The sequence below is a fragment of the Chelonia mydas genome, chromosome 26 (assembly GCF_015237465.2).
Source record: "Chelonia mydas isolate rCheMyd1 chromosome 26, rCheMyd1.pri.v2, whole genome shotgun sequence".
Lineage (NCBI taxonomy): Eukaryota > Metazoa > Chordata > Testudines > Cheloniidae > Chelonia > Chelonia mydas.
The window spans coordinates 7894995-7910053 of NC_057859.1; the positions used below are offsets into that span (position 1 = coordinate 7894995).

The following is a 15059-nucleotide window of genomic DNA, read 5'->3' on the forward strand; positions in this document are numbered from 1 at the left end:
TGTCTCTGTGATGCCAATTATGTCAAAATTGTGTTTATTCTCTAGTATTTCTAGTTCTTCCTGTTTATTCGCCACACTTCTTGCATTAATATACTAACATCTAAGGTGTTCATTAGATTTCCCTTCTGTATTCCCTCTTGTCTCTCCTTGGTTATGATTGCCCATGTTCCCCACCAGATTCTGACCCTTCACAGGTCTCCATGGTTTGGACTTACCTGTGGGCTTTTGTCTCCTGTCTCTGTAGAACCTAGCTTAAAGCCCACCTCACTAGGTTAGCCAGTCTCTATCCAAAGATACTTTCTCCTTCCTTGATAGGTGGACCCCATCTCTGCTCAGCAATCCTTCTTCTCAGAACAGCATCCTGTGGTTGAGGCCCTCCTGGTGAGCACAGCCATGCATCCACCTTCAGGATGTGTCTGTCTCTGCCTGGGACCGGAAGGATCGATGAGAACATCAGCTGCACCTCCAGCTCCTTCACCCTCACACCCAAGCCCTGTAGTCACTTTTGATCTGCTCGGGGTCATACCTTACAGTATCATTAGTGCCCACGTGGGAAAACAGCATGGGGTAGTAGTCAGAGGGCTGGATGATTCTCGGCAGTCCTTCTGTGACGTCACAGAGGAGGTGTTCCGTTTCATACAGGGTGGAATGGTACATAGTCATGCCTGTGGCATCTTGAAAACATAGCCGGAGAGGTGATCCGATTAACATCCATGTCTTTCTGCAGAACGAGCCTTTCCGTTCAGAGTGCAGCAGTTACTTGAATAAAGCTTATTTTTTTTTTTAAAAGAAAGCCAATACTTCCCACTGCCATGCAGAAAAAGATAGCATTAGCTAGCGCTTTCCAGGCCAAATAGATCCAGGCTGTATCAGGAATGAATGTGCCCCCCCCTTCTTCAAAGGGCTTTATAAATCTTGACTAACCCTCCCAAAGCCCCTCTGAGAGGGAGAAGTGTAATCCTCATTTTTCAGCTGGGGAAACTAAGGTGCAGTGTGTAAGGCCAGCGTTTTCAGAAGTGGCCACTCATTTTGGATGTCTCCTGTTTTCTTTTTAGTGGGGGCGGGGAGGTGTCCAACTTGAGATGCTTCAGGGCCTGATGTTTTTTCAGGGTTGCAGACCACCTGCAGATCCTGTTGATTTAAGGAGTGGGGGTTGTGCTTTCTCCGCTCTTCTGAAAATCAAAACCTAATTTTCAGTGTCTCCTCTTGAGATTTGGGGTAATATTTTCAGAAGAGCCCCAAGTCCCACTGAAAGCCAGGGGGGTTTGGGCTTCTGTGTTGCTTAGTGGTGGTGAAAATTTTACCCAAGGTCATGTCCACACTCGGGACCTTACAGCGGCACAGCTGTGCCACTGGAAGGACTCCTGTGTAGCCGCTCTATGCCGAAGGGGGAGAGCGCTCTCCTGCCGTCATAATTAATCCATCCCCAACTAGTGGCAGTAGCTAGGTCGGCGGGAGAGCATATCCCGCCAGCAGAGCACTGTCCACACCGGTGCTTTTGTCGGTGAAGCTTATGTCGGTCGGGGGGGGGTGTTTTTTCACACCCCGACTGACAAAAGTTTTGCGGACAAAAGATCTAGTGGAGGCAAAGCCTTGGGGATCACTTGTGCCTCTTCGCCCCCCCCCCCCCCCAACGCTGTGTGAACTGGAGAGAATTCCAGGGTGCAGTGCAGGATGCTTCATTCATCTTTATTCATCACTTTGAGAACCATGGATGGACGCCTGGCAGACAACGGAGCTCAGATCTTCAGAAGTGTCTCCTAAAGGCCAGAATTTCTACGAGTTGGCGCACACGATCTAAATCAGGCCATTTACTTCGGTGCCTGTATGAGAGACCTGTATGAGCCTGAGCACTTGAGAAAATCTGCCCCTAAATAACTTGCCCAAGACCTAGGGTCTCTGTGTTACATTCTGGTTCCATGTCCTGGCTCTAACACATTATGAGCTGAATGCTTTGAAAACAGACTGGCGTATCCTTACTATTTTAACATGTTGTTTAACCCTTTGATCACTGTGTCTTTTCAAATTTTGATAGGGCTGGGGGAAAACAATGCAGCTTGGTCAATGACAAGTTTTGTTACAGGGAAACTGATCAGTTTTGTTAACTGATCGATGCCTTATTAAGTACATGGTCATGTTTAGCAAAGGGGCACGTTTGCCATCCTAGCTCAGTTGTCCTACCTGGATTTTCTTTTGATGGTTATGTTTTCTTTTTACTTTTCTTTTTTTTACCCCCCCTGTAAATGGTTGTGTTTGAAATGTTCCCTTCAGATCAGCTTCTCTTATTTTCTGCTTTCCTTCTTCATGTAGCACAGAGCTCTGTTATTGCTTTGCTCCGTCAGATACATTAATTGCTGTTATGTCTTCCCCCACAGCATTCCACCATTGGTGCTTGTAGGATGCACAACACTTCACCGTGGCTAGATGCCAGCTCTGGCACATTAAAGCCACACAGATAAGCTAACAGTGGTTAGTGTTGTTGTCTCACTTTGGCTTATTGTCTGGTTTTAAGCTTGAGCTGATTAATTTGCACCAGAAGGGAGCGAAGGGAGCATGACAGAGACAGAAAGGCGGCAGTGGATACGCGGGTGAGGAGGGTGGCGGTCAGAATGGGTTGGGAGTAAGAACAGATGCACCTTGTAAGCAGAGTGAAAACTGCGTAGAATGACAGAGAAGACCTAGGCAATTAAAGGGACTGTCTTAAGGGTTGTGGTTGGGATTTTCAGAGCAGGTAGGTGCCTAAATCCCATTGGTTTTCCGTGGGAATTGGGCTTCTAGCTTGTTTGCCCAGGGGAAAAATATGCCTCAGATTCAGAGGCTGTTGAACACCCCACGAGCATAGGGGGGGAAATATAAAGATTTGCTAGAAACAAAAACGAGGAGTCTGGTGGCACCTTAAAGACGACGTGGTTTTTTTTACCCATGAAAGCTTAGGCCCAAATAAAGCGGTTCGTCTTTAAGGTGCCACCGAACTCCTCGTTGTTTTTGTGGATACAGGCTACCACGGCCACCCCGCTGATGCTAGAAACGAAAACACCGTCATCTCTGAGGCAGCTCCTCCGCTGGCGTGAAAAAGCATTGCCCCTTTGACGGAGCTATGCTGGGTTACAGCAGCTGGTGCTCTGTTGTATAGCTCGGTTTTGCCATAAGAAGAGAGAGAGAAGCTCTTTTTTTTTTTTTTTTTTTTTTTTTTTTAAGTAATTCAGTGTTTGCTTATTCTCAGTGCTGTAGACATGGATAAAAAGGACCAGCTGATGGGTGGTAATGCACCAGCCTGGAGTCTGGGGATCAGTGTGCTGGTCCCAAATTTGCCTCTTATTGCGGGTGAAATTTCGCCCCTGCGGACGGGATCGTTACAAGGCCGACGCACCACTTAAGCCTTATTTTGAGGTCTGAAGTGGTGCACAGAGGCCCGTGCTAGCCCTCTGTGCTTGGGCAAATTTCCTCCTTTGCGACCTCGGGTGAAATCCTGGCCCCTTAGAAGTCAATGGCAGTTTTGCCATTAACTTCAGTAGGGCCTGTTTTCATTCCTCACTTTTCTGCTGGGGTTTCCCCAGTTGTGCCTCACAAAAGTCACTCTCTCCATCTTAAAGGAGCAATTTTCTCAGACTGTTAAATTAGGGTGCTAAATCAGCCTGTAGGGGTTGGATGCTCAAAAGGAGTTAGGCTCCTAGCTTCTACTTAGCCTCCTGTCGTCTTCTGAGCATTCAGTCCTCGGAGCTTTAAACAGATATCCGGGCACATATGTATATATTTAAGCACTTAAGTGTAGAATTTTGTTGTTGTTGTTCTTTTCAGCAGTGGTAAGAAGAGACTGGTCAGTTTCATTTTTGATTTTGGTCAGTTTCACCATTTGCTTCCCAGGCAGTAACCCAGCACTCTTGCATTTGGGGTTCCCAATTCCGCTTTGGAGAAGCTTAAAATTTAAATGCATGTAATGATTTCTGTTCATAGTGGACCACTTTTTGAGGCCCTTACCTTGGGTTCTCCATTTACCTCACCGGCAATGGGCCTAAATAAGACCTGACTTACAAACGAGTCGGAACGTCATCCCAGATCCTCAGAGTTATTGAGGCAGCTAACTCGCATTGATTTCAGTAGGAGCTGGGGCCTTCAGGATTAGAGATTAAATTGACTCCAGAGAGCCAGCACAAAGTCTATGCATCGCTCAAGTCCTGTTTTGCAGGCAGTTGTGTCTCACGGGAGAGAACTTAAATTTTAGTGCTTTAGGGCTGTGTCATCAACCACTTGTTTCAACTTCGATCTTGAACACAGTCCCCTTTAAAGGTCAGAATTTGGCATTGTTCGTGTAGTAATAATGGAGACCAGGATGAAAAGATTTGGGTCAGGGAAGGGAGAAAATCAAAGCAATAAACAAATGCAAAATAAGCGGGTGATAACAGCATCTGCTGAGAGAATTTTTCTGAATCCATCCTGAAGTAGCTAAGCCACACACTGCTTCAGGAATTGAACATCCGTTGCTTCCAAAACAAAGGAAAAAAACTAACAACAGTACAGGCCGTGGGGTTCCCAAGAGACACATTGTTCAGTAAGGTCAGAACGGGATGCTGCATTTCACATGTGAAGCTGCGAGACTGGGTTTTCTACATTTTCTAGTGGGTCAGGAACCCTTGCATCTGTGGTCTGCTAGCAGGTAATACCCAAGGGTCATTGCGGGAAGCTAGGAGTGTGGGAAAAAGGGAGGAGGAGGCAGATGGATTTTCGTAAACTTCTCTGTAGACACGTGAAGCATGGCCACCTTAAGAAAAAGCTTTTGTTTCCCTCCGTGCTAGCAAGTTCTGTCTGAGGCCTGGAAGTAAATCTTCCTATTTTGATGCATGTGCACAAATCCTGCTCGGGCTAATGGGAGTGGGGGGTCGTCTAGCAAGGGGCAGTTGTCACGCACTCATCCAGGGACAGTGCCTAGTTCTTTCCCTTCAGTGTGAAAGAGCCGATCCTGTTTGATTCTGGTGGCTGACCCTGATATCTAAAAGACTTAGATGGACATAGGCTCATCAATATCAGCTACAGCTTTGCCTCTTACATTTTCATTTTGAAGAACAGTTGAGGGAGCCTCTAGCAGCTGGGGGACTGGGCCATGACCTCAATGGTCTGGTTTTCAGTTGGCCCTCTTCCCAAAAAGCACAAAACATACGGAGTCTTTCTCCTTCCCCACCAGTGTGGACACATTCTATCGATAGAAAGCTGCCGTATACTACTATAGTTGATCAGGCTTGACAAAGCCCTGGCTGGGATGATTTAGTTGGGGGATTGGTCCTGCTTTGAGCAGGGGGTTGGACTAGATGACCTCCTGAGGTCCCTTCCAACCCCGATAATCTATGATTCTATAGTTATACCTGCAGGGATAGCAGCATAAGGCACCTTTATCCAGTATAACTGTGTGGCCACTGTGGCTGTACTGATTTCAACTATTTTGACAGAAAAATCACACCTCTAACCAAAATAGTTGCATCAGTACTAACCTGTGTGTAGGTTACGCCTAGGTCTGATTTGGAACCAATACTGTAGGGGTAGATTTGAGTCTCCACTCCCTTCCCCTCCTGGAAATTTGAAGGCGTTCAGAGGGGGTTCCAGATTTGTTTTCCACTCCGAGTTTGGGGCCTTTTTAATTCCTGCTGTGTCTTTACCACAATCAGACCATCATGCGGTAGCCTGCAGTAAATGTGGTCTCTTTGTTCGGTGCTATCAACTCTCCACTGTGGCAAAGGGCATAGTTTTTTAATTGAGAACTTAAATAGAGAAAAGGGCACCATCCTAATAAACAGCCAACGGATCTGTCTGGTCTCTGCCCTTTTGTTGCTGATGCCTGGCCATAATGACCAGTTGTAATGCTGCGCTTGGTTGCAAATATGTCTTGTCTGGTGTTGCTGTCTAATCTAAATCTATCCACTGTTTATAATGTACCCGTTACCATAGTCTCTGACTGCTACCATACCCGTGTTACTGTCACGCTGTTTACTCTGTGTTATACCCACTCTGTGTCTCTTGTCCATTTAGATTGTAAGCTCTTTGCGGCTGAGCGCACCTATCACTCTGTGTTTGTGCAGCGCCGGGACTGCATTCTCAGTTGGTCCTTAGGCATTGTGGTAATTAGCAATATGTGGTTTGCAAAGCAGCCGGAGATACCCTTGCAAAAGACGTTGTATTGTCTCCATGATGATGATCAGCTGACAGCAGCTTTTTGCTCTGAGTGCATAAACGGAGCAAGATTCAGGTTGCGTCATCTCAAGCCATCAAAGAGCTAAAGGAAGCTGTAGAAGATGCGTCAGCAACGTTGCTTCCATGCTAGATGTTTCTAATCCCTAGTGCTGACTTTTTCCCTGACAGATGTGTCACTATCTCCGTTTTTATGGCCTTATTATAACCAGCTGGTGGTTTGACTTTGTCAGAGATCAGATAGAGATTCTCCATCTCCCCACCCCACCTCCAATTACTCACACTTGGACAGCACATGAAATAAGAGAGCGATTAAAGTTCTGATTCGAGACACCAGAGTCGATCCTTTGCGCCGAGATCTTACAGCTGTGTGGTGTTTAGCCCTTTCGTGCTGGGGGCAAGATTTCTTAATGATCCCTTTGCGCTCTAATTTGCACTTCTGTAGCCCTTTTTCGTCCAAGCATTCAGCAATGTAAGCCTCTCCGCATCATGGCATCTTAGGTAAGAATTGTGCCCTTTCAATTATTGTGCAGACTTGAGGTTCAGGAAGACTCTGCCCAACATTTTAAGACTTGGGTGCCTAAAAGTAAAATGCCCGAATCCATATTCAGACACATAAATAAGTCGCCCAAGGAAGAACGGTTTTGTGGTAAGGGCACTGGACTGGGACTCGGGAGATTATGCTGCAATTTCAGTCCCTTTCACGGGCTTTCTCTGTGACCTGGGTCAATTAATGTCTTTGTGCCTCAGTTCCCACTGGGGACACAATCTCACCAGGGCGTTGGAGGTTAAATTCTTAAATGTTCACGAGGCTGTCCGATATGGCGTCAACTATTCAGAGCGGAAGCAGCTGGTTTTCACGATGGGCTGAGACACACCAACTAATTTCACAAAAGGCTGCCGTTGAAGCTGTCGTGGCTACAGAGCTAACCTGGAGTTGAACGTGCGATGCAGAGGCCAAACATTCGGCGTCACACCCTCCTCCCGGGCACAATTACTTGCTCCATTTAGCAGCAGGCACAACTTCATCCGAAGGGCACAATATTGTAACCGTTACTTGGGGACAGTCACGTAGCCACCCGTCACAAAAATGGAGGCGATGGCCAAAGCTTTTAATTCGTGCAACAAAGATGGTTGTGTTACGTAATCCTCTTTTACTTCCGGGAACACTCGCTCATCTCAGGCCGTTTGGGGACATCGTTACCGATTCAGACGGCTGGCTGTGGCTAATGAGGCGTTCGGGGAAGCGACGCTGTTTATACCAAGCTTCTCGTGTAAATCTTGGATGGTTTGGCTGGCTCCGAGTAAGAGCAAAGGGATGGTTTGTGATATGGCAGAGGCCTGAGGACTCTCTCTCATTTCAGCATTTCCATCAAGATTTAGAGCCAAATGCTGGGCTGATTGCAATCCTGATACTTAACAACAATATAGTTAAAAATAAACTGCTCCGTTTTGTCTGCTGATAACTAAGCAGGATTCATGTAATTTCCCCCCCTTGTTGGCCAGTGTACAATCAGGCAAGCTCTCCTCCCTCCCTGCTCCCCCCCCGGCCCCAACACAAGTTCAATTTGTGACCTCTGAAGCCATGAGATTATGTCTTTTTTCTTCCCCCTTGAACAGCTGCCCAGTCTTTCAGACTCTGGCTTTGTGGCCTTGTTCCATGCTCGTGTTTTTTCTCTGGGATGAGGAGCCCTCTGACTGCGCTGTCCTCAGAGCTTGCTGGATCCAGACAGAGCTCCTCTTAGTACTTTCATGTTAAACAGTTTTTGGAGGAGATATTAAATGTCATGCTTCAGGGTTTTAGGGTTTTTCACCTGTTGATCTCTGAGCTCTTTACAAAGGAGGGTAATATCATTATCCCAATTTTACAGGCAGAGAAACTGAGGCACGGGGAGGGGAAGTGATTTGCTGGGTGGCCGAGCCAGGAATACAATGCAGATCTCCTGGCTCCTAGTTCACTGACCATGCCTGTACCTACAACGTTGGTGTTAGTTCTAATCTGTCAAGTCCCTAATGGCTCCGGACCTGCATCCCTGATGCTGCTCCTGTTGCAATCAGTAGAGGCCCTTGAACTGGAGTCGTCTCAGAAGAGGTGGCTGGCAGCGCATTCTCCGTGAAGGCGTTTAGAACTTGCCTCTCCTTCATCCACCGGAACCCAGATTTGCCAACTTCCCTGGGCATGCTGCAGAACCCACCTTGGGCGATGGGGAGATGATGAACTGGGATGTAGGGGGGTTGTGTTGGAGTCATTATTGGTGGGCTAATATCAGAATATCGGCAGCTCAGACAGGGCTTTAATCTGAAGTTTTTGCATTGACTATTGTTTTTAACAGCTAGGTTATATGGCTGGTGCTAAAAAAAAAAAAAAAATCAAAACAATAGACTAGGGGCTCCTTTTCTCCAATCTGAAGTTGTAGAGACACTCGGAAGGCCTCCCTTGTGCATACGTATTTGAGGTGAATGTCACCCTTGTGCCAAGAGCAATCACAAAGTCTACTGTACACCACTTAAGCCCCACTTGAACCTTGGGCTGAAGGTGGATATAAGTGGTGCATTGATCTTGGCTGGGCCCCTCTGCACACGGGTAACCATCACCCTGGATCTACAAATGGCACCTTAAAAGAAGTTCATCGAAGGGGTGCGTGAATATATACCAATTGCCATGGTCTCTGCATTGACTGCAGTGTGCAAATTGGGAGTCTATTAGCAGGTTTTAAAGACAATTGTAGCCTTAATTAGTTTGGTGGATTTAAAGAAGAGCTGAACTTGCTCGCTGGAGTCTTTGCTGCTGCTCCTTTTGGCGTTAGCTGTGGGATTATGGTAGCAGCAAATCAGAGAATAGGTGCAGACAGGATATCTTTTAATCTCATCTTTGTATTTAGACTGGAAGCCCTTTAGGGTAGGGACAGTCCTTTTGTTCTGTGTTTGTACAGTGCTGAGCACAATGGGGTCCTGGTCTGTAACTGGAGCCTGCTAGATGTTATAATAATACAAAAATACATTCCAAACCCTTTGGGGTACCTTATCCAGCATCTCAGAGGGCACAGAGTAGAGAAAGATGTCCCTCAGTTTGACTGGAAAACTACTCACTGATGCTGATGCAGGGGAGTATTGTCTGTCATTGTTTGTTTGTAACCCTAATAGGAAGCAGAGGAGTAACTGTATACATAACTGTATGTATAACTGCAATGGTTTGAATTTGCACTGGCTTTGAACTAGGAATTTCCTCTGCTCCAATCACATACAGTTGCAGTGAAACACACTCTAGTAACTGAATTATTTCCTGCTTTAGTTTTTGCTTGTAATCAAATGGCAGAGTGGGTTCTCGAACCCCGGGCTTTGGGAAACGCACAGATGCAATTTTTCTTTGGGCGGGGGGACATCCTGTTTCACAGCGTCAGTGGAAAGCGCTGTCTGTCTTGGATGGATGCTAAAGGCCTTTGGACGCACATTCACGGGTGCAAATGCTTTGTCTTTTTCCAGTTGATCACGTGGTTCCAGAACCAGGGACCAGCTTACTCACTGCATTTGACCAGTGGCGAGAATGGGCGGATAGCAAGTCTTGCTGCGATTACTCTCTGCATGTGGATATCACGGAGTGGCATAAAGGGGTTCAGGAGGAGATGGAAGCCCTGGTGAAAGACCATGGTAAGTTTCGGGATCATTTAAATCGATATGTTTTTACTGATTTGAATTTTTTTTCTTTTTTTTGGTTCTGAAGACTGGCCCTTTGTAGATACTTTTTATTCTTTTTTATTTGTTTTGGTCAAATTACCGGCCAGATCAGGGTTCAGAATGGTGTCTGTTTTCTGGTGGTGGTGGTGGGGCTTGGCACATCAGGAGGCAGTGTTGTAGGGGGGCTGGAGAAGCCAGGTTAGTGTATAGGGTGGGACTGGAATCCAGTCTTGCCATTCTGCCTCCTTCCCTCTGGAGTGGCGTTTAGGCAGGAGACTGCACTGACCGTGTGCAGGGGGTAAGATGTGATGCCTGGGGTGGTACTGCCCAGGGCTGCCGTGGACAGCGACCCGGGTCATTCAGAACAAGGCATAGCAGATCCTCAGATGGTCTAAATTGGCATAGCTGCATTGTCTTCAATGGAGCTTTGGTGAACTGCAGCGGTGGAGGATCTGGACCCTCTCTGGAGATGGGCATCTCCCTAAAGGAGTGATAGACACACTCTTGTAGGACGTATCTCTCCCCGCTGGCCAGTGTCAGCAAGAGAGCTGTAAGTCATCCAGGGGAGATAGAGGTGGCCTGACTTTTCTGTCACGTGCAATGGTGCAAGTCCGGAGTAACTCATGGAGTTCATAGAATATCAGGGTTGGAAAGGACCTCAGGAGGTCATCTAATCCAACCCCCTGCTCAAAGCAGGGCCAATCGCCAATTTTTGCCCCAGATCCCTAAATGGCCCCCTCAAGGATTGAACTCACAACCCTGGGTTTAGCAGGCCAATGCTCAAACCACTGGGCTATCCCAGTTAAACTAGCGTAAGCGAGAAAAGAATCTGACTCAAGAAGAACAATCCTTCAATGGCCAGCGAAAGGAGGGCGAGATAGATAAGATGATCAAATAGGTCTTTCCCATCTCTGATTTCCGTGACCTTTCATCCCTGGGCTGGAAGGATTTTCCATCCTGTTTATGGTTGAAAAAAACAACAGCAACAGACTTTTACATCCTAATGGTGGTTTTCCCACACATCCTGGTTAAGAATTTTTACCCTGTCATGTCTGTAGAATGCAGGGGAGGGGAGGCCGTGAACTCTGTGGTTTGGTCAGCACAATGCTTTGTAGAAACGCTCTGTTAGTAATTCCCCAGCCGTCTAGCAGAGGGGTTGGGAAACCAGGCAGCCAGTACCCATTTTGAAGGTATTTTTCTTACATTTTTTGCTCAGCCTCCCACAAAGCTGAATCTGAAAGATGTATTCCTTTTTGGTGTTGAGTGGAGCTCTGAAGGCTTAGCTCTCCTTTCTGCCACAAGCTGGGCTCCATCATTCTTACTAGGGGAGTTTTTCAATGTCACATGGCTAAGAAGCTGGTGGCCTTTAATTGTGATTTATTAAGTGTTGTGTGTGTTTCACAGCAGACTGAATTTCTTTTTTTCTTATTTCTGCTCTCTGGGGGAGCCACATCTTATTTCCAGGTGTGTCTCCGTGGCTCGTCAGTTGTACGGTCATACTCTGGTATATTTCAGTACATTACACGCTGTGGGATCGATTCTGCTCCCAGTGCAGTCGATGACAAACTCACATTGACTCCAGTGTGGGTCGGTCCCTTGTCATGCGTGGCACACAGTCCAAGGGGCTGATACTGCCGGGTGCTGAGTTCCTTAACCTGACATTGAACTTTCACGGGAGCTGAGGATGCTGCGCACTTCCCAGGAGGCACAAAAGGTCAGATCCTCAAGTGGTGTAAATTAGCATAGCTCCATTCATTTGATTGGCAGTACCTTGATTTACTCCAGCCAAGGATCTGGCCCTCAGAGCCAAGAAGGATTGGGCTGTCTGTAGCAGACCGTTCCATTGAACAGATGTAAAATCAGTTCATTTTGATGGGAAGAAGTTAAAAGTTTCTTAAAGCCAGCCAATGTCTATATTTGTTTCAATGGTGCATCTGGTCCACTCCGGCAGGAAGGGGAGAGTCCTCTTTATTCAAGACAGGTGGAATTTTACAGGGCCAGGACTGTCTTATCTGCAGTTTCCAAACCGTATAGTCAGTTTTAGCGCTAAGAACCTTGTGCTTGATTCTCTTCTCACTCACACCAGTGTATTCCCATTAGCTTCACTGAAGTTCCTCCTGATTTACACCAACATGAGTGACAGGAGAATGAGGCTCTTGGACTGTCTGGCCGTAACAGCTCATCTATTAACTTAACTTCTGTGTGGATCACTTTGTTTATGTAACTTGTGGCTGGCTCACTTCTAACTTCAGCGTGGATGTTATCTATGCCTATTACTTGTACATCCTGGGCGTTTTCTTTGTTTTGTCTCTGCTAGGTGTGAATTCCTTCCTGGTTTACATGGCCTTCAAAGATCACTTCCAGCTAACAGATTCTCAGGTAGGAGGGCTTTACGTTCACAAGTGATGCTTTAGCCACACCGGAGTTATTGTGCTCAAAGAGGAATAACTGGGTGACATTTAATGGTCCGTGTTATACAGGAGGCCAGACTAGATGGTCCAATAGTCCTTTCTGGCCTTAAACTCTATGAATCAATGTTTTATGCCTGTATCAGTTACTCAGGTTGTGCCATCATCTGGGATCGAACCAGACGCCTCTGGATCTAGAAGCAAGCGCTTCTGCCGCTGGAGGTGAAAGAGCAGCGCCAAAAGTCTCGCTCCATTGAAGTCAATGGCAAAATGGGCATTGATTTCAGCGAGGCCACGATTTTACCCCAGGTCCTTCAATTTGGAGGCAGCACGAGGCTCATAAACCTCTCAACATGGTCAAGTCGTTAGAGGGAGACACAGAGCCATGCTGGGTTAGCCTGTTCTTGGTTTTGCGATTGGAATCACTGGGACCTTGAGAAAAAATTCTGTTCGCACTCGTCCGTCATCGGGTGCGTTTCATTGTTGGGCTCTCCAACCGGCAGAAGGCGCTTGCTTCCAACCGTGATGTGGTGGAGGTTTCCCTCCGTGTCTGAAGTTCGAGCTGAACCGAGTTAAGAGGTGACATAAAAATTGGTCTCTTTTTATCTAAGAATATGGTCAGAGGTTTCAAAAGTGGTCACGGATTTTTGTGAACCCCCCCATGTTTGGATGCTCAGCGTGAGACCCAATGCACCTCGTTGTCAGAGGGGTGGAGCAACTTCCATCAAAGGCAGTGGGAGTTGTGGGCGCTGAGGATCAGGGCAAGTTGGGCACCCACGACTTGAGGCATTAAAGATGCCACTTTTGAAAATTTGGGCCTTTAGCGCTTCTACCGATGATGCCCTGGAGAATGTACCAATTCCTGTTTTATGCTCCATTATAATAATAATTAATAATACCTATCTCTTATATCATACTGCTCATTGGTGAGTCTCAAAGTGCCTTAGAGAGGAGGCCGTTATTGTTATCCCCATTTTACGGATGGGGAAACGGCGGCACAGAGAGGTGAAGGGACTTGCTCAAGGCTCCTCAGCAAATCAATGGCCGGGGCAGGAACTGAACCCAGCTCCGAGTCCCGGTCTACTGCCTTATCTTTTAAGGCAAGCTAAAGAGAGCTTGTCTGTCTCGGTCGCTTCCCTTTTGTTTCAGTTTTACATAACAGTTTAAGCTGAAGGACATTTAAGCGACGAGAACAGTGGAGTATTTGCAAGACCAAAAGGTATGTATCAAACGGTGTGACCCTTCTTTCTCCTAGATATACGAGGTCCTGAGCGTAATCCGTGATATAGGTGCCATAGCTCAAGTTCATGCTGAGAATGGTGACATCGTTGCTGAGGTATCGTATCTGTTCGCTCTGTGGAATTTTAGCTGCATTGTGCTGTCAGGTGTTCAAACTGGAAAATCCCGCTCTTAAAACCCACAGCAGGAAATCACTAAGCCATGTCAAGGCGCTGTCTCAAGTAGCATAGACATTTCCATATAGAAAGCAGAGATACTTCAAAATTACAGCCCTTGTAACTCCCAGTAAGAGAACAACAATGCTTCAGGTTTATTTACTAGCTTTTATTCCATAACAGTTACAAACTATACATCTCTTCGCCCATCACTGAAATGCAGCCACCTCTGGGGTGGAAGGCAGCCCCCGGGTATAGTAATATTACACAGCAGTTTAGGACAGGAAGTGAAGAAACATTTACCGTACATTTTGTACAGTGCCTAGCACAATGGGATTTGGACTTGGTTGGCCTCTAGGGACTATCGCAATAGAAATATAAATAAATAAGTCAATAATTGGGTCCTGATGCTGATGCCGTACTTATTTTACACGTCATGCCTAGATCATGCAACTTGGAGTTGAACAGGTTTTCAACACGTGGCCTGATAGTTTTGTGGGAAGTTTACTTTATTCTTTCAAACCTGAAACGTGCAGGGTTGTGAAGTCAAATCAAAGAAAAGGTTGGCATGACAACACTGCGAATGAAATGGCCAGGATTTGCAGAGCTTTGGTAATTATCCAGACACTGGGAGTTAGTCTGAACGCTGGTTCTACTGCTCCTGCCTTTGTGAAAGTACTGTGGGATATCTAGAGAGCACAAAATGACAGGGATCTCAGTTTTACATCTCTTCCAAATATCTCCAGCTCCTGAAATGAGAAACTACATTGTTTTGAGCCATCTTCCTGTTTTTTCTGCCTTAGGAGCAGCAAAGGATCCTGGAACTGGGAATCACAGGCCCTGAAGGGCATGTACTGAGTAGACCTGAAGAGGTGAGGACGTTTCACATTTTCACTTAATTCCCCCTATTCTGGGTCATGTCATATACTGCCAGTAAGAACTTCATGCCTCGATTAATGTGGCCACAAAAATAGTGCACGTCGTGTGCCCTAGGAAATGTTGGTTTCACAGACAGAAGGGAGGAAGGGAAGAGAGGATTTTGCAACTGGTAGTTCTTGTTTGCTTGTTCTGCCCGTGCAATAAATACTAAGAGGATAATGATGATGTCCATTATACGTTATTTGAATTACTGTGGCGCTTATGACAAAGATATTTCTCTTGTGTCAGATGTCTGGAGATCTCAAGCTGAAGACCCTTATAAGTATCATTAGCCCCCTGTTACAGCCTTGGTAACTGGGAAACAGAACGGCTCCAAATTTCAAAAATGCTCACTAGCTTCAGGTGGCTCACCGGTTAGGTAGCCAACTTGAAATGCCTTGGCCTCATGAGCAGAAGCACTGCAAGCCCATAATGACTTCTCAGGTCAATGGGAGTTGCTGATGCTCAGCACCTCTGAAAATCAGGC

At 46.4% G+C, this 15059-nt stretch overlaps 1 protein-coding gene across 5 annotated transcripts in view; it reads left to right on the forward strand.

Annotated features, from left to right (window-relative positions):
- The window catches only part of DPYSL2 (dihydropyrimidinase like 2), a 94057-nt gene that overhangs the window by 48545 nt on the left and 30453 nt on the right, over nt 1–15059 (forward strand). For all 5 annotated transcript variants that reach the window (XM_037886282.2, XM_037886280.2, XM_037886284.2 and 2 more), the window contains 4 exons: nt 9661–9825; nt 12170–12231; nt 13516–13596; nt 14458–14526. In XM_037886282.2, the coding sequence (XP_037742210.1) occupies nt 9661–9825; nt 12170–12231; nt 13516–13596; nt 14458–14526 (377 nt within the window). The remainder of the gene's footprint in view (nt 1–9660; nt 9826–12169; nt 12232–13515; nt 13597–14457; nt 14527–15059) is intronic.